We start from the raw sequence: 24,344 nt of genomic DNA on the forward strand, positions 1-24,344 counted from the left end.
AGAAGCAATTCCGAGTACTAATAAAAACAAAACTTGTATAAATATTACCTATTCTGTATACCCCAAGTACTTATTTTACCAGTACATAATGAAAAATCATGTGGCATACACAGGAAAGCTTGTATATCCTATCATACCATATGTTGTGCATGCATTAGAAAGCATCATATATTTGAATGAGATGACAAACCTGCAAACCTAAATTCACAACTATTATTTACGCAAAAAGTTGTTGGGGGCCTTACATTAGCATACAGAGTGCACCCAGTGACCAGACGTCATTCTTTCATCAATATCTCATGGCTAGGCATCCCATAACTCTGGAGCTCGAAAAGGGTGCAGAGCAATGCTCAGATGCCCATTCCTATGTATGAAAATGAAAGAAACCAATCAGGATCACTTTTAACAAAACAGCAAGCTACGAATATTCTGATCTATCAGGTTGGAACAAATATGCTACCACGATTGGACCATTGACCGGGTTCAATGATCATGGGGAAAACAGATTTGTATACAAATCCTTGTCACCTATTTACCTAAGCATTCACATCAATGCTGCACTCAACTTTTTATGTTATAAATAAATAAGACATACATTCTTTTGTTAAGGATCATATTTGTACTTATAGTAACACAGTTAAAAATTTTGTAAGTTTTTTCATCTGCTTTAATCTTGTGCTAGAATTGGCAAAAGCAGCGCTGTATTTCATGAAATTTAACTTAAGGCCAAAAGCCACTCAAGCTTGAACAAGAGTAAAGTTAGACAGCATAATGCATTTAATATGCTCAATAAAATTAACCCAGCAGAAAACATGAAAGTCCAGAAGCAATATAGCAAACAAAATATACTAAATAGTGCATACCTGTAACTGTAATGCCTCTGAACGAGATCGAATTTGCTTTCTTGCAGGACGAGCACTTCCAAAATCCATCAATATCGCAAGAGGTGGCTGACCTTTCCTATGTGTTAAAAGAACATTACCGGGCTTGACATCATTGTGTGCGTATGGAGGATCAAGATTGTGCATATGCTTGAGTCCTGCACAAAGCTGCACACCAATTTTTTCACAATGAGATGAATCTGGCACATTAATGCAAATGCAACAAATTCGTATGAAAGGACAAATCAAAAGCTATATCTACCTGTCGAAAAATTTCAAGAACATCCGATGTAGGGAAGAACTCTTTCTTAGATTTCATCACTTTAGCGTTGTCCAGTAGTGTTCCATCCAAGTGCACTGGAAACAACAAGTATGCTTCATGTGTCCAAGCTTGTTCTGGTGTGGCCTAGACAGTAAAACATGTTATCATTTCTAAAAATGATTTTGAAATAAAAGGTTTGCCTCCTTTCCACTTCCCAAACAAGTATACAAGTCATGTACAAGTTAGCATGACAAGAGGAGGCAACTTCCAACATGCACAAAGTAGCTACAATTCTAAAATCGGATTATTCATTTTGCATGATGCATATGAAGAGACACATCATTAAGTGGTGTTATAATTTAAGTTAATGATTTTTTGAGATTAATAAAAACTATTCTTTACTATGTTAGATATATTTGATAATGTCATGGCTAATATGTTTTATGTTTAGATTTCAGATCTTATTTGAACAGAACAAATTAGTACTTAACTGATCAGTACTTATACTGGAAGTCAGAACTTAAGGGATATCAGTACTTATGTTATCAGGAGATAGATATCAGAACTTAAGTGCTGAAGGACGATCAGATAAGGACAGTAGCTGATTAAAGTTAAGAAGATCAAGATAAACATAAGAAGAGATATGCATGAAGAAGGAATTCCGTGAAGAATGGAATACTTGGAATAGAAGATATCTGATTGATATATTTTAGGAAGCAGAATTATATTCCATATCAATTAGCGATTATCTTGTAACTGTGTAGTATATAAACACAGACATAGGGTTTACACTATGAGTGTTATCATTATCGAGAATATTATTTATTATAACCCTAGCAGCTCTCATGATATTTTGTTCATCACTGAGAGATAACAGTTCCAGATTGTAACAGAGTTTATTGTTTAAATAAAGTTTGTTTTCTGTTACATAAGTTCTTGAAGTTTGATTTGATTGTAATAAACACTGTATTCACCCCCTCTACAGTTGAAAGTGTGACCTAACAAGTGGTATCAGAGCTATCTGTTAACACACATACAGTTAAAGATCCAAACACAATCATGTCTGACACAGAAACTCCAACTAAGCCTACCAAAACTGAGGAATCATCAAAGACATCAACTCAGAGTCGATATGAGACTATCAGAGTTCCCATATTGAGACCATCTGAATATCCCATATGGAAGGTAAGGATGACCATGTTTCTGGAAGCAACAGATCCAGAATACCTTGATAGAATCAAGGAAGGGCCTCACAAACCTACCAAGTTCGCTGTTGTAGTTGCAGGTGAAGCAGCAATGACCGTACCAAAGGAAAAGAATGATTACACTGCTGAAGATATAGCATCTATTGCTAAGGATGCAAAGGTACGTCACTTATTGCATAGTGCCATTGATAATGTAATGTCAAACAGGGTAATCAACTGCAAGACTGCTAAGGAGATATGGGATGCACTGGAGACAAGGTGTCAAGGAACTGAAACAGTTAAGAAGAACAGGAAGACAATACTCACTCAAGAGTATGAACACTTTGACTCTAGGACTAATGAGTCATTGACTGATGTATATGATAGATTTGTCAAACTCTTGAATGACTTGTCATTAGTAAATAAGGAGTATGATCTTGAAGATACAAACCTCAAATTCCTGTTAGCTCTTCCTGAATGTTGGGATTTGAAGGCAACAACAATAAGAGACAACTACAATCTTGATGAAACAACTCTTGATGAAATCTATGGAATGCTCAAGACTCATGAACTTGAGATGGAACAAAGAAGCAAGAGGAAAGGAGGAAAGTCAAGGACAGTTGCTCTCAAGGTTGAAGAGGAATCCCCCAAACCACCTTCCTCAAAGAAAGATAAGGGTAAAGCTCTTATCATAAAATCTGATACTGAGTCATCAAGTTCTGAGAGTGATGATGACTCAGATTCTGAAAGCTTGCCTGAAACTGATGCTGATGAGGAGATGATGAAGCTGTGTGCTCTTATGGTGAAAGGAATCACAAAGATTGCATACAGGAAGTTCAGGAAGGGAAAGAAGTTTTCCAGGAAAGGCATAAGTTCTGATAAGAAGAATTTCAGAAGATCTGAAGGAAGAGGAGGAAAGTCTGACAGAGGAGATTACGCTAATGTTAAATGTTATAATTGTGGTGAGAAAGGCCACATATCTCCTGATTGCAAGAAGACCAAGAATGACAAAGGCAAAGCTCTTGTCACAAAGCAGAAAAGCTGGACAGACACCTCAGACTCTGAAAGTGAGGAGAACTATGCATTGATGGCAAATGCTGATAAATCAAGTTCTGAGAGCAGTTCTGAAGCTGCTGAAACAAAGGTACCTCAGACTACTTATGCTTTTCATACTGATGATATTAATGAGTTGAGAAGATATCTTAAAACCATGTTTGTTAGTTATAGAGATCAAACTTTAACATGTAAAGATTAACTTCTGAAAATCTTGCTTTTAGGAAAAGAAATGATTTCTTAGAAAAAGAGTTAGTCATGTTTCATCAAACTCAGCAGGATAGAGATGATGCTTTTTATGTTAGGGATGAAGTGCTAAAAATGAATGAATCTCTAAAAACTGAGTTAGAAAAGGAGAGAGAGATTATCAGAACTTGGACTAACTCTGGCAAAACAACTCAAAATTTGCTAAGCAGTGGAAACTGGAAAGAGGGCTTAGGCTATGGAGAAAATAAAAAAAGGAACTGTAGAAATTAAGCCTGTTGATAAGCAAAAGCCGAAGTTAAAACCTGTTAAGTTTGTAACTGAAAAATCCGAAAATGAGAAATCAGAAGTTAAAAAGGAATTAGCTTCTGACAAACTAAAACAGGAAAAGACAGCTGAAGTTAACATAGGCTTAATGACAAAGAAGCAGCTTAAGCATAAGCTGAAAGATGTTAAGAATGCAAACAAGGTAAAATCACCTAGGAAAAACAGGAATGGAAAGGAAGGTGTGAATAAAAGCAATAACTATAAATCTGTTCCTGATGCTCCTAGGAAAGCATGTCATAACTGTGGAAGTTCTAACCATCTGGCTTCTTTTTGCAGGAAGAATAAGAATATTAACTCCTTATCTACAAAGTCAGGAGTTAAGAGTCAGTCTGTTAGATACAAACCACAAAATCCTTGTTTTCATTGTGGTAGTTTATGGCATTCCATTTATACTTGTAAGGAATATCATAGTTTGTACTATGATTATTATCAAATAAAACCTTCTTTAAAGAAAGTTTCTGTTGTTCCTTCTAGTATAAGTTCTGATAAGAAAACTGTTAACATAAAATCTGATGTTAAATCCGCTGCAAATGTTAACAAACCTAAAAAGGCCAAAGGATCCAAGCAAGTCTGGGTCCTTAAAACTAATAATTAGTGGTCTTTTTGATTGCAGGGCAACAGGAAAAATATTTTAGTTCTGGACAGTGGATGTTCAGGACATATGACTGGAAATAAGGCCCTGCTATCAGACTTTGTGGAGAAAGCTGGCCCAAGTGTTTCTTATGGAGATGGCAACATTGGAAAAACTTTGGGATATGGCAATATCAATCTTGGGAATGTCATTATTAAAGATGTAGCTCTGGTCTCAGGACTTAAACACAACTTACTGAGTATAAGTCAAATCTGTGACAGAGGTTATCATGTTGATTTCTTTGCAGAACATTGTGAAATAGTTAGTAAATCTAAAGGAAAAATTGTTCTGAAGGGATTCAGGCGTGGTAACATTTATGAAGCTAAGCTTTCAACAAGTTCTGATGGTTCTGCAATCTGTTTAGTGAGTAGAGCCTCAACTGAAGAAAGCTGGAATTGGCACAAGAAACTCTCTCATTTAAACTTCAACAAGATAAATGAACTGATCAAGAAAGATCTTGTGAGAGGACTACCAAAATCAGTGTTTGTTCCTGATGGTCTTTGTGACTCATGTCAGAAGGCTAAACAAAGAAAATCTTCGTTCAAGAGCAAGACTGAATCATCAATTCTTGAGCCTTATTATCTACTTCATGTTGATCTATTTGGTCCAGTGAATGTCATGTCTATTGCAAAGAAGAAATATGCGTTGGTCATAATAGATGAGTTCACCAGATACACATGGGTGTATTTCTTGCACACAAAAAATGAAACTGCATCTATCCTGATTGATCATGTCAAACATCTGGATAAATTGAGCAAAGATTCTGTGAAAATTTTGAGGAGTGATAATGGCACTGAATTCAAGAATTTGATAATGGAAGAGTTCTGCAAAAATCATGGAATAAAGGAGGAATTTTCTGCTCCTGGAACTCCACAGCAAAATGGAGTTGTTGAAAGGAAGAATAGAACTCTAATTGAAGCTGCACGAACAATGCTTGAAGAAGCAAAGCTTCCAACCTATTTCTGGGCTGAAGCTGTGCAGACTGCTTGTTTTACTCAAAATGCAACACTCATTAACAAGCATGGAAAAACACCATATGAGATGGTGAAGAACAAAAAGCCAAATCTCAAATACTTTCATGTATTTGGATGTAAGTGTTTTGTTCTCAAGACTCATCCTGAACAGCTATCCAAGTTTGATCTAAAAGCTGATGAGGGAATTTTTGTAGGATATCCACTTTCTACAAAAGCCTTCAGAGTCTATAATTTGAGAACAAAAGTGGTCATGGAATCTATCAATGTCTCTTTTGATGACAAGAAGATCACTGGACTTGAAGATTGCATTGATCATGATAAGCTGAGATTTGAAAATGAAGATTCATATTCTGATACCTCAAGTCCTGACAGTCTAAGTCCTGATACTGTAAATTCTGATGGATTAAACTCTGATGTTATTGAAACTGTAGTGACTACGTCAAAGGAAGATGCACCAATGCAGGGGGAGCATACTCAAGATATTATCACATCTCAAGAAGCATCAGAACATACATCTGGCTCTTCAAATTCTGATTCGTCAAGTTCTGATAAGCCAAGTACTGACAGTGCTGAAAATCTAAATACTGAAGGATCCAACTCAGAGAGCATAGTTTCAGGGGGAGTATCAGAAAATGAAACCGAAGACAGCATGAATCATGGGGGAGCATCCAGTTCTAGAGAAAATCTTCCATCTGCAAGGAAGTGGACAAAATCACATACACCTGATTTAATAATTGGAAATCCTGAGGCAGGTGTCAGAACTAGAACAGGTACTTCGAATGAATGTCTTTACAATTCTTTTCTCTCTCAGTCTGAGCCAAAGAAAGTGGAAGAAGCTCTTCAAGATGCTGATAGGGTGCAAGCAATGCAGGAAGAGTTGAATGAATTTGAAAGAAACAAAGTCTGGACCTTAGTGCCAAGACCCAAGAATAGATCGGTTGTTGGTACAAAGTGGGTATTCAGAAACAAAACTGACAGTGATGGCATAATTGTAAGGAACAAGGGAAGGCTGGTTGCAAAAGGATATTCTCAACAGGAGGGAATTGACTATGATGAAACATTTGCTCCAGTTGCTAGGTTAGAAGCCATAAGGATATTCATGGCTTATGCTGCTCACAAAAAGTTTACTGTCTTTCAAATGGATGTGAAAAGTGCTTTTCTCAATGGAGAATTGGAAGAGGAAGTATATGTTGAACAACCTCCAGGCTTTGTAGATTCCAAACATCCAGATTATGTCTACAGGCTTGATAAAGCACTTTATGGACTTAAGCAAGCTCCTAGAGCATGGTATGAGACTTTAGCTCAGTTTCTTCTGGAAAGTGGATTCAACAGAGGAACTATTGACAAAATATTGTTCTATCTCAACCATGGCAAGGACTTACTTTTGATCCAGATTTATGTTGATGATATTATTTTTGGGTCTCCAAATGACAAACTTTGCAAAAAGTTTGCCAACCTAATGCAGTCAAGATATCAGATGAGTATGATGGGAGAACTTAGTTATTTTCTGGGCCTTCAAGTCAAGCAGAGTGAAGAAGGAACTTTTATTTGTCAATCTAAGTACACCAGAAACTTGCTGAAAAAATTTGGAATGCAAGACTGTTCAAGTGCATCCACTCCCATGGCCACTGCAACAAAACTGGATAAGGATACTGGTAATTCAGTAGATATTACTGATTACAGAGGTATGATTGGCTCACTTCTCTATCTAACTGCTAGTAGACCAGATATCATGTTTGCTACCTGTCTTTGTGCAAGATTTCAAGCAGATCCAAGAGAACCTCACTTAACAGCTGTAAAAAGAATCTTTAAGTATCTTAAAGGAACAGCTGATCTAGGATTATGGTATCCTAGAGAATCAGATTTTAAATTAATAGGTTACTCAGATGCAGATTTTGCAGGTTGCAAAATTGACAGGAAAAGCACAAGTGGTAGCTGCCAATTTCTTGGAGGCATGTTGGTTTCTTGGTATAGCAAGAAACAAAAGTCAATTTCCACATCAACTGCAGAAGCAGAGTATATTGCTGCAGGAAGCTGCTGTGCACAGATTCTCTGGATGAAGAATCAGTTACTAGATTATGGGTTAACGTATTTCAAAATCCCTATTTACTGTGATAATCAAAGTGCTATTGCTATGACAGGTAATCCAGTTCAACACTCTATGACAAAGCACATCAGCATCAGGTACCATTTCATCAGGGAACATGTGGATGAAGGTACAGTGGAATTGCATTTTGTTCCCACAGATCAACAAGTAGCAGATATCTTCACAAAACCACTGTGTGAAGCTACCTTTTCAAAATTGGTAAATGAACTTACTATGATTTCAGGTTCTTTCTCTAAATCTGCTTAAACTTGTTCTATGTTATCAGACTTTATGATCAGTATTTACAGAATTAATCTCTTTGTATATTCTGTGCATTAATTGATAAATGTCTTTAAGTACTGACTGTTGTCTGATATATGTTTCTAAACTCTGATAAGTGATATGTCTGTTTCAGTAACTATTCAATCCTATGAGGATAACTGTGCTAGATACTGACCTACTAGTCTTCAATAAACAAATGATCCCATGAAAGAAGTAATTATTTCTGTGGAAATCTTATGACACAAGCAAATTCTGATAACTGAGCTTAGTTAAGTTTATTTTGTATATCTTATTACTAAGTCACAAATTAGAATAATGCTACTCATCTGTTTAAGTTCTGATTCTAGTAAAACTGCTGAATGAACTAAGTGCTGATAAACCTCACTTATCAAAAGAAGAAGAACAATAATCAAAGAATAATATCAGGTACTCCTTTGAGATCTAGAGTAAAAATGTGAAAGGGACGACCCAAATGCATTGCTGGTATTAAGTAAATATGCATTAGAAAAGCAAAATATTTTCTTGGTGACTTTTCAGACTCTATGATTACTGGAGAAATACTCTGATAATAGCATAAATTCTGATAAACAGTCGTGACTCACTTACACTGAGAAGCCTCTGTAAAATAGAATTTCAAAAGATGCATAAAATTAGCACAAAAACAGTAGAGGTGAACTCATGCATGAACTCATTTATCAGTAGGTTTCAGGATAATGGCAGCTCTTTAGCAAAATTTTAATTATGACTTATTTCTAAGATGTACTGAAGTAGATCAGACTTTACTCTTTGTCTGTTATTTAGCTTAATGCACACACACATCACTCCATATGAATGATGAAATTTCTGTGGTGGTCTATGTTATTTTAGATCAACAGTCATTGTGTCACTTTTGCACAAATTCTGAGGACAAGTTCTAGTTACACGTTCTGATGATTAAGTTCTGACGTTCATAACTACGAACTTGTATGAGTATTTACTAAGATAGATATTCCTTGTTCGAGTTAAGACATTATGTTCTGATGACTGTTAAGTTCTGGTATAGGTCTAAGTTCTGATTTTTCAGTCTAACCCTTTACTTGACTTATCTGTGAGTAAAATTTGGTAACAGTCTCAGATTAATTTCGAAATGTTGAAGTGGAAGATTAATAGTCTATGGTTAAAACATAATGGCACTCGTCCTTGAACAGATCACTCTTGTTACATGTGCACATTCCTTTTCCAATGACTGTTATTCTTTTTCAAGGTCTAGGGAGACGAGGTAGAATTAATTCTACCTGTCTGCATTCAATATCTTTGTGTCTCTTGGCATTCTCTTGCCTATATATGCAACCACTTCACATCAGTCTTTCCATCACATTCTTCTCACACACTTATCCTCCTTCTTCTATCAAAAACACAATGGTTCGATACAACATGTTTTTGAACACACAAACCTTCACAATGGAGCTCAGTTGTGCCGAGTGGCAGCAGGAGTGGCATATAACAGTCATTCCTGAGGAGATCTGGGACTCTGTCCCACAGGAGGTGCTGGCTCACCTTCTATTCTTCGAGATGGATTACCATCGCCATCTGGAGCGCCTGGAGGAGGAAAGGCGGGAAGCTATTCGTCAGCAAGAGCGAATCATTCGACTCGCTATCTTGTTTGTCGAAGATAGGAAGAGGAGGATGACTTAATCTTGTCTTCTTCCTGTTCTTCTTCATCCTCAGCTTTGTCAGGCTTCTTAGCTAGGACTAAAGCTGTTGACGTTAGGATTAGAAGCTTAGGGAAAATCTTGTATTGATGTAATTTCTATTTCATATATGTATTGACTTGATATATTAATGAAAACTGTTTTTACTTCAAGATTTTGTCTCTGAGTTATTTTATCTGTGTTGTTAAATCCTGCTTGATATTCTGATGACCATTTAAATTTTGTCTTTATTTAAGTTCTGATTCTTTGTCAGCACTTATTCATCGAAATTATCTCGGTCATTTTTAACATGATTCATTTTCAGAATATTAATGTTGCAGTGAAAAACAATTCAATCAGTGCTAACGGTTTCAATTTTGAATTAAACCTGTGTCTCTTGATAACTGAAATGGTTTTTCCTTGAATCAAGGCAACTGGATAAGTAATCATTCCTGTTTTCTCGAGCCCAGTAACTATCCGTTATTACTGCATGTCTGACAGGTGTCCAACGGTAACATTTTTCTTCGAGTATAAGAACAACAGAGAGAAGATTTCTTTAATTTTTTACTTTCTTTATACTTTATCTCTCTTCTTACTTTTACTCTCTTTCTCATTCTTTCTCACGTTGGTTTTTCATACAGACATTATCTCACACACCTAACAGGCATACTTGAATTTCAATATTTTTTCACATGGCACCAAAGGATTTAATCATTGATGGAGCAAAGTTTGTTCCAAACAACTATGCTGCAATTCTTGATCATGCTGAAGCTCCATCTGAATTGCATTTTGTGCAAGATCTTCTTGCACATAGTGAGGTTGGGTACGCCTTAACTCAGCCTGAATTATTTTCAAGTCAACAAGTTCTGCGGTTCTGGAGGACTGGAGTTTATGATGATGGTGGTAAACGAGGAACTCCCAGTATTATCTTCCAAGTGGGTGATTCTTCCTATGTAGTCACTCCTGGTACAGTACGAAGAGCATTACATCTTCCAGAAGATTGTACATTCTCTATACCAGAGGAATCAGACCTTCGGGGGTTAATGACTGATTTGGGATATGAAAAGAGTCTGACGAAACTTGGACAGTTGAAACGGGCTAATATCAGAAGAGAATGGAGTTTCTTCTTCGATTGCATCACCAAGGCTTTTGGCAACAAGTGTTCAAATTTTGATGCCATCCCAATTCTGAGTCAGCACATCGGGTATGCTATTATCCATCAAACTCATTTTGATTTTGCAACTGGAATAATTGGTTTTATTGGGGATAGGATGACAGAGGATCGAGATGTTGTTTATTTTGCTAGATTCTGTCAACTTATTTATACGTATTGTACTGCTGAACCTCAGTTAGTCAGCACTCAAACCCCACCTTTTAAGGTTGCAAAAAGGTACTTTAACGACCTGATAAATGCTGACACAAAGAAATCAATGGTGAGACAATTACAGATTCCTCAGTCTGTGAAACAGATTCTGGTAAATGCTGATCCTGCTACTTACAAATCTGTTTACTCAAATGTTCAACCAACTCACCATAACCAAAATCCATTAACCTCAGTCCCTACCTCTCATTCTACTCAACCTACCCTCAGAACTTATCTCAAATCCTATCTCTCCACTTCACAGACTGCTCAACCTTCTTCTTCAGCACCTACTGTGAAGCCTACATCCTCTAAGCCAAAGAGAACAAAGACTGTTCCTCAAACATCTCAGAAGAAGAGGAGGATTACTTTGAGAGATGAATCAGATTCTGAGGATCAGATTCCCTCTTCAGAACCTATGATAGATGAAGCTGAGAAGGCAACTTCTCAGAAGGATTCTGCAATTGGGGGTTCTAGGCTTCTCAAGAGGCTTAGACGTATGACGGTTCCTGCAACTCCCAAGGAATCCAAATCAACAAGGAAGTACAAGAAACAGAGGGCACAGAGGCCAGTTTCAGATGATGAGGAGGAAGCAGCTAAGGAAGGGGATCAGGAATCTCTGATCTCACAAGACAAGGAATTTGCTCCAGTCACTTCTTCTCCATCAACTCCATCTCAGGAACCTGTATCTGACAAGGCTAATTCACCTTCTATATCTCTTGTTGATCCAGGCACAAGTGCTGAAATTGATATTCAGAACTTGGTTGTGCCTGAAATACTTTTCTTAGAAGCTCCAAAAGCAAATAATCCTTCCACAACACCTGTTACTGATGCTGTTCAAACTCCTGAGTTATCACTAACACCTTCTCTGCATCAAGATGATGATCAGATTTTAGGTGAGCATCAGGATATGACTGTTGATCAGAACTTAGTATCAGATCAGCAATTAGAGGATGTTGAAGCCTCCATTGCTACTCATACAGTTGTCTTATCAGAAGATACTGATTCTTTAAGTTCTGATGCTGCAAATGTTGGAGATACTGGTGAAGCTGCTACAACTGTAGATGCTGATGAAGCAGGTCCTTCAGGACATACTCCTCCTAAGTCTGAACTGCTAAAGGAGTTTGTTATCAGGGATGCACCAGTACCTTGGAGTGAAACTCCTGCAGGTCAGGAGTGGACTAAGGAATGGAACTCAGTTTCATGTGTTCCAAATGCTTTACATCTTGCTGAGCACTTGACTAAAGCTGATGAAATGTTACATTCTGATGATTTTAAAATCCAGCTTAGAGTCACTGCATTGAGTACTAAACATCTACAAGGTCTTCATTCCAACACTCATGCAGAGCTACACAAGATTCAGGAGAACTTTATTAAACAGGAACAAGTTTGGAAACTTGATAAGAAAAAGTTCTTCCAACCTACCATTGACAGAGTTGCTTATATTGAGAAAACTCAAGAGAAGCAACAAGCTCAGATTGATCAAATTCTGACAAATCAAGCTTTTCAGCAATCGCAACTTACTGAAATCCAGACCTCAGTGGAACTACTTATCTCTCTTTTATTACCTGCTGATGCCAAAAAGGGGGAGAAGGTAATTAAGTCCAAATGCAAAACCAACAAGTCACTGCAAGGAAAGGATGATGGAAAAGATGACCAAGGAAACTCTGGAATGGGTGGTGGTCATAGTCAAGGTAGAAGGTTTACATCAAGACAAGCTAGTCACAGAACAAGTTCTGATACTGGGAAAAGAATAAGTTCTGCTGCTGGTAAAAGGATAAGTTCTGATGAACTTCTAGATCTTGATGAGGAAATGTCAAGACAGTTATTTCTTCAAGAAAATCCAGGGATGGACTTGGAAAGTTTAAAGGAAGAAGAAGCCAGACTTAAATCAGAGAAAGTCACATCTAAATCTGAAGCTTCTGGTAAAAAGTTACTTTCAAAACCTAAAGGCATTGTGATCAAAGAAAGGATACATACTGAAGAAACTTTGGCTAGATCACAACCACAGATAGATCCAAGATCCAAGGGTAAAGAAAAGGTTGGTGAACCTATCAAGCCTTATGTACCTCCTGAGGAAGAAGAAATTACTGATGGAAAAGATAATCTTGCTCTGACTTCAAGAAAAGTTCTTAAAACAACCTCTGACATGGCTCAAGTTGTTCAGAGTCAAGAAATTGTAAGTTCTGATATTCAGAAGAAGCAAGTAACCTCTGACAGTGCTCAAGTTAACTTGATATCAGAAAATAAATCTAAAGCACTCCTACCAGGATTCACTAAAGCAAAACAGACTCAATCTTTGAAGACTACTTCAAGTGGTTTTGAAGCAAGAGTAGTTACTGGAAAAGAAGCTAGAGATAAAACTGGATTGGGAAGTGCTGATGAAAGAAGAGTACACAACACTACCGATGATCCAACTTCCTTGAGTGAACCAGGTATTGGAGCAACTCCTGAGAGATTGAATCAACTAGAATCTGTACAGATGGTTTACCATACCTACTTGAAAGAATACATCATGTTGTATTTCATGACAGATGGTAGGGTTTATCATATAAGACAAAATGCCATTCCATTGAAGTATTTTGAAGAATTGGAGCATGTATTATTCTTACTTCAAGTGGATGACAGAATAACAGAGACTGCTGCAAACTACTTAAAGGAACAGATTCAGAGACAGAAAAGACTTTATTCTGTTAAGTCTGACAGCAGATATGTTCCAAAGTACAGAAATCACAATGGTGATATTGTTGATATGAAGCCTAATACTGCACAGATCAGAACATATCTTGGTATTAAGGGGCTTGAATTCAATCTAGAGTCTAATAAAGCTTATGTCATAAGACTAGATCGGGAGTTGAGAAAAGCAAAGATTAATGATCTCAGAGCTGCAATATTTCAAACTGGTGAAGATACTGCAGAGCTTAAAGATGTCAAACGGAGAATGATTGATGAACTCAGATATGCTGAGAAATGTTTGTTGAAGAATTATCTCAGAACAACTCCTGACATCAGAGAGATCAGAAAATGATGAAGCCAAGTCGAAGATCTACAACTGCTTAAATTCTGATATTTATACAGATTGAAGTTGTTATCAGAAGTTGAATTGGTAAAAACTTTAAGGACTGTAAGTTGTAGTTATCTTGTCTATTTCTCATGCATTTGTACTTAATGTTTTTGACATCATCAAATATCTGTTAAACTTGTATATTTTGTTAATTTACAAGTTGGGGGAGATTGTTAGATATATTTGATAATGTCATGGCTAATATGTTTTATGTTTAGATTTCAGATCTTATTTGAACAGAACAAATTAGTACTTAACTGATCAGTACTTATACTGGAAGTCAGAACTTAAGGGATATCAGTACTTATGTTATCAGGAGATAGATATCAGAACTTAAGTGCTGAAGGACGATCAGATAAGGACAGTAGCTGATTAAAGTTAAGAAGATCAAGATAAACATAAGAAGAGATATGCATGAAGAAGGAATTCCGTGAAGAATGGAATACTTGGAATAGAAGATATCTGATTGATATATTTTAGGAAGCAGAATTATATTCCATATCAATTAGCGATTATCTTGTAACTGTGTAGTATATAAACACAGACATAGGGTTTACACTATGAGTGTTATCATTATCGAGAATATTATTTATTATAACCCTAGCAGCTCTCGTGATATTTTGTTCATCACTGAGAGATAACAGTTCCAGATTGTAACAGAGTTTATTGTTTAAATAAAGTTTGTTTTCTGTTACATAAGTTCTTGAAGTTTGATTTGATTGTAATAAACACTGTATTCACCCCTCTACAGTGAAAGTGTGACCTAACATACTATTCAATGGTTATAACTTATAAGTCTCTTTCATGAGATAGTATTCCATTATAGTTGATCAAAAAAGCTACGCGTAAAATACACCTAAGTTAAACAGAATTTGGTTTTCATACATTAGTGTAGCTTGCTATAATAGTTTGAAATGAATAGAAGTGATATTGTAAGCATATTTTTGGGTACTTTCTTTCAGGACACTTCATGATTTTTGTGTTGCATGAAATAGTATGTCAATTGTCAAGGCCATGTTTTTTTTTCTTTTTGTTGCTAAATATCTTAAGCCATGTTTTTATTGCTAAATATCTTAAGCCACGTTTGTTTACAGAGACCATAATCAGGGACTATTTTCAATTTTGCTCCTCAGCATGTCTGATGCTGTAAAATGATAATCAGACGAACATACAAAAAAATAACGTACCTTCACTGAGATGATAGCATGATCGAGGAGAGGAAGAAGATTTGAGTGGCTAAAAAGAGATGAAACACGAATCTCCTCCCTCACCAATTCTAATTGTTCGCTGTTCTGGATTAGAACTTTTTTCATTGCATAAGTTCCATCATCTGCACAAAAAAGCAACGCCCAAATCAGTAAAAAAAGGTTTCAAACTGTCAATGTTTATCTTCCAGCTTCTCAAGTCTCAACAGCCATATAACATATATATTTCGAGATACTGTTTGTCAGATTACATCTATGATCGAGACACACAACACAGGACAGTCACACTTATAGTGCATAGAGACTAATTAAAAGAAAGCTGCAAACAGTTCAGTATACCATATAATCCTCAAATGCAAATCACAATCTCTACTCTATAAAGACACAAGAGACATAAGATTTGAAGACACTGGATGAAATCATCCGCTACACAAACAAAAAGTCCAACCATTGAGCACGTGATAAGATGAAATTTTAGAGAACATTACACTTTTACACTCTAAAGCTCCGATTTCTAGACATAATTATTTATCAGATCAATACCCCTCCCTACATATATGTAAAATCTTAATCACTCACATACACATATCCTTTTACAGTCTTGTCATCCCAATATCTTTGTTATGAAGGGGAAGAGTGGTTGTTTCATAAGGATCATAATCCCAAGTTCCCAAGATCGCAACGCGCAACGTAGCTGTTATATTTTTTTCAGCTCATTGACTGGTATATCTGTGCGTGTTATAATTAAACAAACAATAGAATATAAGGTAATAATCTATACTAAAAAAAAATTGCAAACAGTATTGTCCATTAATCTCAGTCATTGCATCTGAACTCAAATTTGCCTAGTAAATTTGCAGTTAAAAATGACACTTGACCTGTCTTTCACACCATCACCCAATACCCTTGATGCCAAATCAGTAATAGAAGACCAAACCAACCAGATATAATATCTCAATAAAAAGTAATCAAGTCAATCGAACAAGTAAATGCAAGTTCACTCATTACAGTTTACCACAATTTTCCAAGCTCATGTATAACACCAAAAAATTCGATCTTTTTGTCACTAAAATGAGCTCCACCGACAAACCATCGAATTGATCCAAAAACTAAAAAATACCCGCAACTTAACTGAAACAAACACAACTATTCAAAAATCAAGAGTTGACAAAACAACATTATCTAATCAAATTAATCAAAAAAAAACCCATCATCAAGAATTACATGAAAAAAATCAAAACTTTCAGAAAAAGAAATAAAAGAGAAGAAATAACCAGAAACATGAGAAGGGTTCTTGAATTTCTTGGCAACACCATCAGCAGAAGAAGCATCAGTGCTAACAATCTCCTTAACAAGATAAACAAAAGCAAATCCACCTTCACCAAGCTGCCTTACAATTCTGAATCTATTTTCATTGATCCAAACGTCACCACCTCCATTAACTGCATCATAGAATGAGTTCAGTCCAGAAAATGAGCACCCCATTAAATTTTTTTTACCAGATCTCACTTTTATTTTGAGATAAGTGTGTAAAATTTAATGGGTCGCTTAAAGATTGAATCTTTAAGTTATCTTGACCCAATTCACGATGGGGTTTCTCTGGGAAGTGAGATTCTTGAATTGGTAGCAACCGATATTATAAAATTGTTTTTTGTGTTTGAACACGTTTTACCAAACACTGCCTTAAGGCTTCTCACGTATAATTACATTTGGAAATACATAATTATTAGGTGTTGACATTTGTACATTTTAAAATTAACTACTGGTTTTATCTAAATATAATTGGATATTTGTTTTAACTTATAATAAAAAGATACACTATATCAGATTTTTAAATTATTATCTACTAAACAACTTTGAAACTATAATATATTCAAATTGCTTGATTATTTTTTAGCTTTATTCATTTATTATTTACTCATCCTGTTGGTCTATGTATACAGAGAAAATGCAAATAATCCGAATTATTCAAAAAAATGACATTTTTCTCTCTCAGTTAAATATTTAAGTATATAACATATATCATTCAAGTTTAAGTTGAATATTTTATGTGTGAGGACGTCTCTCTGTGAGCATGACAGATATATCTAAAAAAATGAGCTGGTAGTCTTAAAAAATACTATTCTTTTTTTATTATTTTGCAAAAGGTAAAGGAACAACACACAATTGACTAGCATAACATTATCATTAAGACATAAGAGAACATTCATTAATTACTTTGCAAAATCAGTTAAGAACATCAAAATTTATTCATGTAGGATTTTGCGTGAAACTTCAAATCTGCCTTATTTGACAAAATAAAACTTCAGATTAAACTTATCTTAAAAAAGTAGGAATTTATCTCAAATCACCGCTTAATTTCTACAAGTTCAAGAATTTTTTTGTGACCCTTACTAAAATGTCACTGATTTTTACTGCAGCTGATTATTCTTGTAAAGGTTTAAAACTCAATTAAAAGCATGAAAATTGTTGTAATTTTGTCATTAGATAATGTAACTTAAAAGGATTTGATGTCTACAATGTACTAAAATTCCTGTAACAGAAGACATTAAAAATCTGCTCTTATAATCACTGGATGAATGTTCAGCAACATGTCAATGGACTTGTGAATGATCATGGACATGCAGGTTGCTGTTGTGTGATGCAATGTATATTTCCACCGGCCAGAACAATCTCCCTAGCGCCTTCAATTCTTACCACCTTTTCAAAGAAACAGAAAATAGCTTATTTAGTAATGAGAATTACTAAGAAGAATGAGGATCCAACAAATAACACTGCTCGTTTGAGCATGCACCAAGACCGAAAGTATACACAATGTCCATTCATTAAGTTATCCATAGTCTTACCAACTGGAAAGGCCTTGCATCAATCACTCACCATTAGTTTTACGAAACTCATCTATGCAGTAGAAATTATGGACCCACCACCATCTAGAATATGTAGAACTTATTAGAGCTAATCATCGTAGAAATCAGTACCACAACTATAACTCGTTAATTTATAACATGGCATGTGAACCGCCTAGTGCCTAGGAGTTAGCCAACTATTAGTACTGGAGGCCATCCATCATCAAGGCATTATTTGTCTGAGTTGTTCTTGGGTCATTCTTTCTATATTGTGGAGGACTCAGCTAGTCAAGTACTTGACCTAATGAGCAATCCCTTCTGGTGTTTCAGATCAAGTATCTGGAAGTCAACAACATTGAGGTTGCAAGGACATAAACCAATAAATCCCCAAAGGCTAATGTGGTTGGCATCGGCGTTGGCTAATGGCTAAGGCTTGCATAGAGGATAATTCAACAAAAGAATTCCCCACTCAGACAATAGTCATATGGTACAGACACAATATCACAATAGAATACCCCACTCACCCTCGGACAGTCGCATATTAGAATAAACACAATTTAAGGCGGAGCAGTAATATCTAAAAAAGTAAATGTCTTCAGGAAATAAAAGGTTAAGGTTCTTATTATGAGTTTACCTTCATTAAAAAATGAGAAGTACTAGTTTCAAATCTTTGAAGTAACTTAAAATGCAGATGCAGCGAGAAAATTATTTAGATTATTTATAATTAATACTTTCAGGTGCAAAGTATAAAATTATGATCCTTAAACATTGTGTCCACCTCCTTCGTGGATTTAATTTAAGATTGCAATATGATTGTATAAACAGGAAACAAAGTGGAAGAACTGCTTACTTCATGATCTGGAAATGCCAGAGACAGGACCCGGACGGCTTCATCATCCCATTTCTTATCCCCAAATTGTGGTGTAATGATAGCTCCATTAGCAATGTAGAAGTTTACATAGGAAGCAGCAAGCCTTGTACTAGCAAGTCTTGGTTTACCATTCCCATCCTGTTTCAAAAAACAAGCAACTTGACTACTCAAAAGATGGGCAGAAATCACAAATGAATAATATGATCTCATCATACTAGCGGTGAGTATAGCAGTGGGCAAGAACTATAGATTACTACTGTTAAATTCAACACAATATTCTAGAAGGGAAAACTGTAATGAGTACATGCCACTGAAAATGAACAGAGGTAGCCTAACTTAGTCTAGAGAATACTACACCTGAATAACTCCATCAGCTTCCTCCTGAGTCATAAAAAGTGGTCCAGGTATGTGGAGTTTAATGATTTCAAATTTTCTACTATTAGCATCTGTCGAGTTGGAAAGAACAGAAAAGGCTTCGGCACCTCTCTCATAATGTGGGTCTGATTTGTCATCAGTCCATGATAACAAAACCACACCAGGCTTAACAAAGCAGCACATATTGTCCACGTGACCATTAGTATCATCATCACCTGTAAAACCATGCACGGATTTCAGTAATAAACATAAGAATAAAGAGAAACCCATATAATCCACAAGGCAATAGCAGGGATAGACAGCCAGTCAGAAACCCATGACAAGAATACTCGGATGAAAAGAAAAGAAACATGAATTTCTTTATCAAGAAAACATGTGTTTTGAAGTATATGACATGAGATGATGAGACAACATTCCATGGATATAAGTAGGTACCATATAATCCACGAGGCAGCCATATAATCTTCTTGACACCCAAATATGCTTTAAGTTCATCCTCAATCTGTACTTTAGTAAGGTGAGGATTCCTGTTTTTATTCAAGAGGCACTCTTCGGTAGTAAGACAAGTTCCTGAAGCAAAGCAAACAAGTTACATGTCTCAGATATGGCAGTTATATCAACGCAAGACATCTCGTATCCAGTATAATGAGGCTTTTTAAACGTATGTACTAAAGCAAGGTGCTGATACTAATTTAGAGATGTAGTAGTTATATTCTTCTTGGATGCAGTGCGGCTTTCAGTGTTAATGTCAACTGAATATGTTGCACTTAAAAAAGAAAAGTGGATGTAGGGAGAGTTGTTCTGAAAATTTACTGGTAATGAAAATCTATGCCGTCCTATAAAAATTTCATATTTCGATCTGCAGCTGTCAATCTTATTATACAGACAAAGGTGTGAGAATCTTTTGCAAACATCAATTGTGCTACAGTCTACACTGAAGTGGGATATGTCTTCGATGTTTAATACTAGTAGCACTATAATATTAATAGGGTGACATGACCTTTGAATAACCATTACTTTATATACTATAGAATTGAAGTAGTGAGAGCTGAGAAATACCGATATCCCTCATATTTGCTCTGTTTCAAATTAGATGACCCATTGTCTACATGATACACAAAAAAATTAACCGAATTTAAAATCACTAAAACACTATTCTCAAATTCAATGAGTTCATGCAATCAGTGATACGTATCCTTTGTTTATAACCATTGTAATTAGATTTCAGTCTGCATATTACATAACTGGCAAGGGATTGAAAGAATCTCATAGCATAGGTGATAGTTTCTTTGCTTAATCTATTATTCAGCATATTGCAAAAAAAAACAATTAAGAAAAAAAGAGTATCGTCTTATCGTTAATTACATGTCGATCAAGCATGCCTGAGAACAATTTTTTTATAGATATATAAAAAGCTGTTGGTATAGAAAATAAAAAAGACATATGCATATGTAGTGATAATCATATATATATATATATATATATGTATGTATGTATGTATGTATGTATGTATGTATGTATGTACTGGAAGAGCAAGTCTCCTTGAATTTATTTTATCATACGTAAGTGCAGCACTGACCTTCTCCATCCACATGGATGCTACCGCCTTCAAGGATAATAGATTGAGGAAACCTAGGAAGCCTTTCAACTGAAATTATCTATGGAGAATTGCAAGTTAAGATAAGTGAGGCTCTTTATTAAAACGTACTTTTCTAGCCAAAGAACAATTGCACAACCAAGACCTGGTATTTATCAGTTTCACTAACCTTCTTCGCAACAAGAAGGTCGAGACTCCAATCGGTGTAACAACCATCCTCGGCACCTGTAACATTATGTGACCTCGTTAAATGGTAACACAAAAGCATGCAGGAACACAGTAGTGAATAACAAAATATAAATGCATAAGAAACAATCTTACCACCCCAACTGTTGAAGTTCCAATCAATACCAGCAACTTTATTTGTTGTTTTGCCTGGACTTGATTTGCTCTTGTTTACAACAAACTAAACAAACAAGAAAAGTCACCATCTTAGAATAATATCAAAATGTTCTCAAGAGTCCAGATTAAACCACCTAAACAAATAAGGCAGAAATAACATAATGACAACAAGACGAAAAAACTCACTGTTGGCCCAGAGTCACGAAACCAAGAATCATTCATGCTCATTTCGATGACCCTAACACTATGTGGTAACTGTCTGTGTGCATTGTCCCACTGACCAGAGGTAAAAGATGTCCAAATTACGTACCAAGCTTGTGACAGTAATCGCTAACTAAATCAGATTATCATGTTTGGAATTGCAAGAAAATACGAACCTGAGATGCACTAGCACAGACGGTGACTGGCTCAAATTTTGAGATTGCAGTGGCTACCTTGGCAAAAACCTTCTGAGCATGCACAGCGTTATCTCTCCAGTTGTCACCACGCTCCTACAAGTTATAGCCTGTCTTTAGTAAGACTGCATATAGCAAGTACATTGAAACCAAAAAACCACACTACTAACTCTTACTTCCATATAACTTAAAATTAACTTGCTACAATTTGAACAAGAGACAAATAGACAAAAACTAATGCACTTGGGCCAGATCAATTGGGTAATAAAAAGTGTTGATACATAATGTAAACACGATTTCTTAATGGATATCGGTCCGTAAATAAGGATTAGAATAGACCCAATGGGTCACTAATCTTTACACACAAGAACCCCAATACTATTGGGAATATAATAAAGATAAAAACTTAACATATATAGATGACTGGCTCCTAAATAATAGGAGTATGGGCCTAAACAGAGTCCGATAACATTTAAGAACTACATGAGCTTAATTCTCTATAAAAGGATACGTAGACACCTTGAAAAAGGCACCCCGAAATTCTAGAAAAAGGCACCCCGAAATTCTATTAGAATTAATTCTCTCAAGAGCAGCCCCAAATCACATAAACCCTAACATTCTCCCAAATTATCATCCATATCAAAATCCCTATTTTCTATAGCTCTATACGGATACCCGATTATAAATTTAATCTTGAAGCTTAGTTTGTGACGAAATTTGGCTTCAACATTTGGCGCCGTCTATGGGAATCGCATAGAGAAAAGTTTAAAACTTGTAATTCTCCATGGCTGACCAGAAACGCGAGGGGAACTTTTTATAGCAACTTAAAGAAACTTTGTGGAGGAATAATAACAATGAACAAAAGAAAACACTTACAGACAAGTCGAAAGTATGATAAAAATTTGTGGCTGCCTTGTCAAATAATTCACCTTGTACAAGGCTTCATCAAATCAGATCAAAGAAAGAAGGATGCATGTTCATAAAACTACTGGACAAAGTGGATGCTAGTAAAACAGCTCCAGTGGTCAACAGCCTTGCAAGATTATTATGTGTAATTTCATTCAATGCATTAATTGACTACAGAAAGTAAAAGTCCTCTGATCAAGAGTGCAAAGAACTTGGCTGAAACAAGAGCTCATGTGAAGAGGTGTGAGTCAAAAAACTCTGTAAACCGAGTTGACCCGCTTATTGCTACCAAGTCAAGTGACTACTCACGCGGAGCAACATTTATCATTCGGAAGGACATGAAACAAATGTTTAGCTCTGAAGTAACTAACTAGCTTTATGCCAACGATCTTCGACCATCATCTCTGAGGGTAAAAAAATATACAAAAAAGAAAAAAATTATCTTCTCATTTCACATTATACTATCTCAAAGTAGATGAACTGAATCACATCATCTCAATCTGAAGACCAAAGGAATCAAGTGAACGGCCAATAATTATTTTGACTCAGACACATTGAACATATTTAATTCTTTTGACCAGTCTCTTGCAGCGGCTGACTTTCTCTTCTCAGGTTCAAAGGAAATTAACAGAAATCTACTGAATTCCTCCTAGCCAACGGTCAACAAATTTTCTAGCAGGATCCTCACCACCTGAAGTGGTAGAAAATTAATTTAATGTAACAGAATCTGTGGTACTAGAACAAATGCTGGAAGAAGAAAAGAGAGGTTCATATTTTTTATACTTTCTAAGTCTACACACCAGCAACAAGAATCAATGATCGGAGACCAACTATTGAACTGGCCGCATAAACTCACTCTGAACGCATTCTTCAAGCAATTCAGAGGCCACCAAGAGATGGATAGACACTGAAAATATTTTGATTTCGCACTACCAGAAAGAATGCTCCAACCTCTTTGCGTTGTTAACTTTGTTCACTGGAACAAATAAAGCCAAGTTTATGACAAATCCGTGTATGTTAAATTTAATGGAGCAAAACCGATACAAAAAACTAAACGCTACATGGAATTGAGCATTCCCCAAATAAACATACCTAGAAGCTTATAGCAACTTGTAATAAAAACACACAAGTACCCATCATCATATACATGCCCAATCACCCAAATCTTAATAAATACACATAATTTGAAGTAATCAACAAAGACCCGTATCTTAAAAAAAACAGCAATCATATAAAAAAACAACACAATTATTATATGTATGTAAAGAGAGAGGGGGTTAATGTTAAATCTTACAGGCCAACCCAACCAAGTCTGGTAATGAGGTTCCCATTCAGCAGGCATGTGGAATCCATGGCTTACTGGGCTTCCTTCCAAATCCATTATTTACTTACAAGTTTACAACCCCCTCGTTATGTTTGTTTAGCAGATGAGTTTGCAAGTGAAGAACACCCACTTTAAGTATAAGTGAGTTTCTACTTGGAGTTGTTTAGTCTTCTCCTTGAGTTGTTTAGTAAAATTTGGCATGTTTTTACACAAAATTGATAAAAATAACCAATTTCTGAAAAGTTGGCTAACACAAAATTGACAAAAATAACCAATTTCTGAAAAGTTGGCTAACATAAAATTGACAAAAATAACCAATTTCTGAAAAGTTGGCCAACTTTAGCCCATATCAACTATCAGTGGAGTATCCACTTTATACAAGATACTCAACTGGAAATAGAGTATCCCATATATTAAATATCTGACTATTAGTGGAGTATCTTATATAAATTGGGATACCCTACTGACAGTGGAGTATTCAATCGGCGAAAATTGGCCACTTTTT

General features: G+C 35.8%; 1 protein-coding gene and 1 pseudogene across 5 annotated transcripts; both read right to left on the reverse strand.

Annotated features, from left to right (window-relative positions):
- Window positions 1–303: 303 nt before the first annotated feature.
- On the reverse strand, window positions 304–16,860 carry LOC141714108 (uncharacterized; annotated as a pseudogene).
- A 774-nt stretch (window positions 16,861–17,634) lies between these two features.
- On the reverse strand, window positions 17,635–23,986 carry LOC141712124 (agmatine deiminase). 5 transcript variants are annotated; one of them, XM_074514931.1, is made up of 12 exons: window positions 23,810–23,961; window positions 23,316–23,491; window positions 22,486–23,206; window positions 21,592–21,705; window positions 21,401–21,490; window positions 21,194–21,278; window positions 21,042–21,097; window positions 20,855–20,933; window positions 19,711–19,845; window positions 19,258–19,490; window positions 18,880–19,038; window positions 17,635–17,883 (listed from the first exon to the last, which is right to left on the reverse strand). In XM_074514931.1, the coding sequence occupies exons 5-12, from the start codon at window positions 21,440–21,442 to the stop codon at window positions 17,797–17,799; spliced, it is 876 nt and encodes a 291-aa protein (XP_074371032.1). In that variant the 5' UTR covers window positions 21,443–21,490; window positions 21,592–21,705; window positions 22,486–23,206; window positions 23,316–23,491; window positions 23,810–23,961; the 3' UTR covers window positions 17,635–17,796. The 5 variants fall into 5 exon arrangements, with proteins under 5 accessions (XP_074371032.1, XP_074371033.1, XP_074371031.1 ...); XM_074514932.1 differs by having other exon boundaries at window positions 23,299–23,491; XM_074514930.1 differs by lacking the exons at window positions 22,486–23,206; window positions 23,316–23,491 and adding an exon at window positions 18,061–18,113 and having other exon boundaries at window positions 23,810–23,986.
- Window positions 23,987–24,344: the final 358 nt, after the last annotated feature.

This window comes from Apium graveolens, chromosome 3, assembly GCF_009905375.1.
Source record: "Apium graveolens cultivar Ventura chromosome 3, ASM990537v1, whole genome shotgun sequence".
Taxonomy (NCBI): domain Eukaryota; kingdom Viridiplantae; phylum Streptophyta; class Magnoliopsida; order Apiales; family Apiaceae; genus Apium; species Apium graveolens.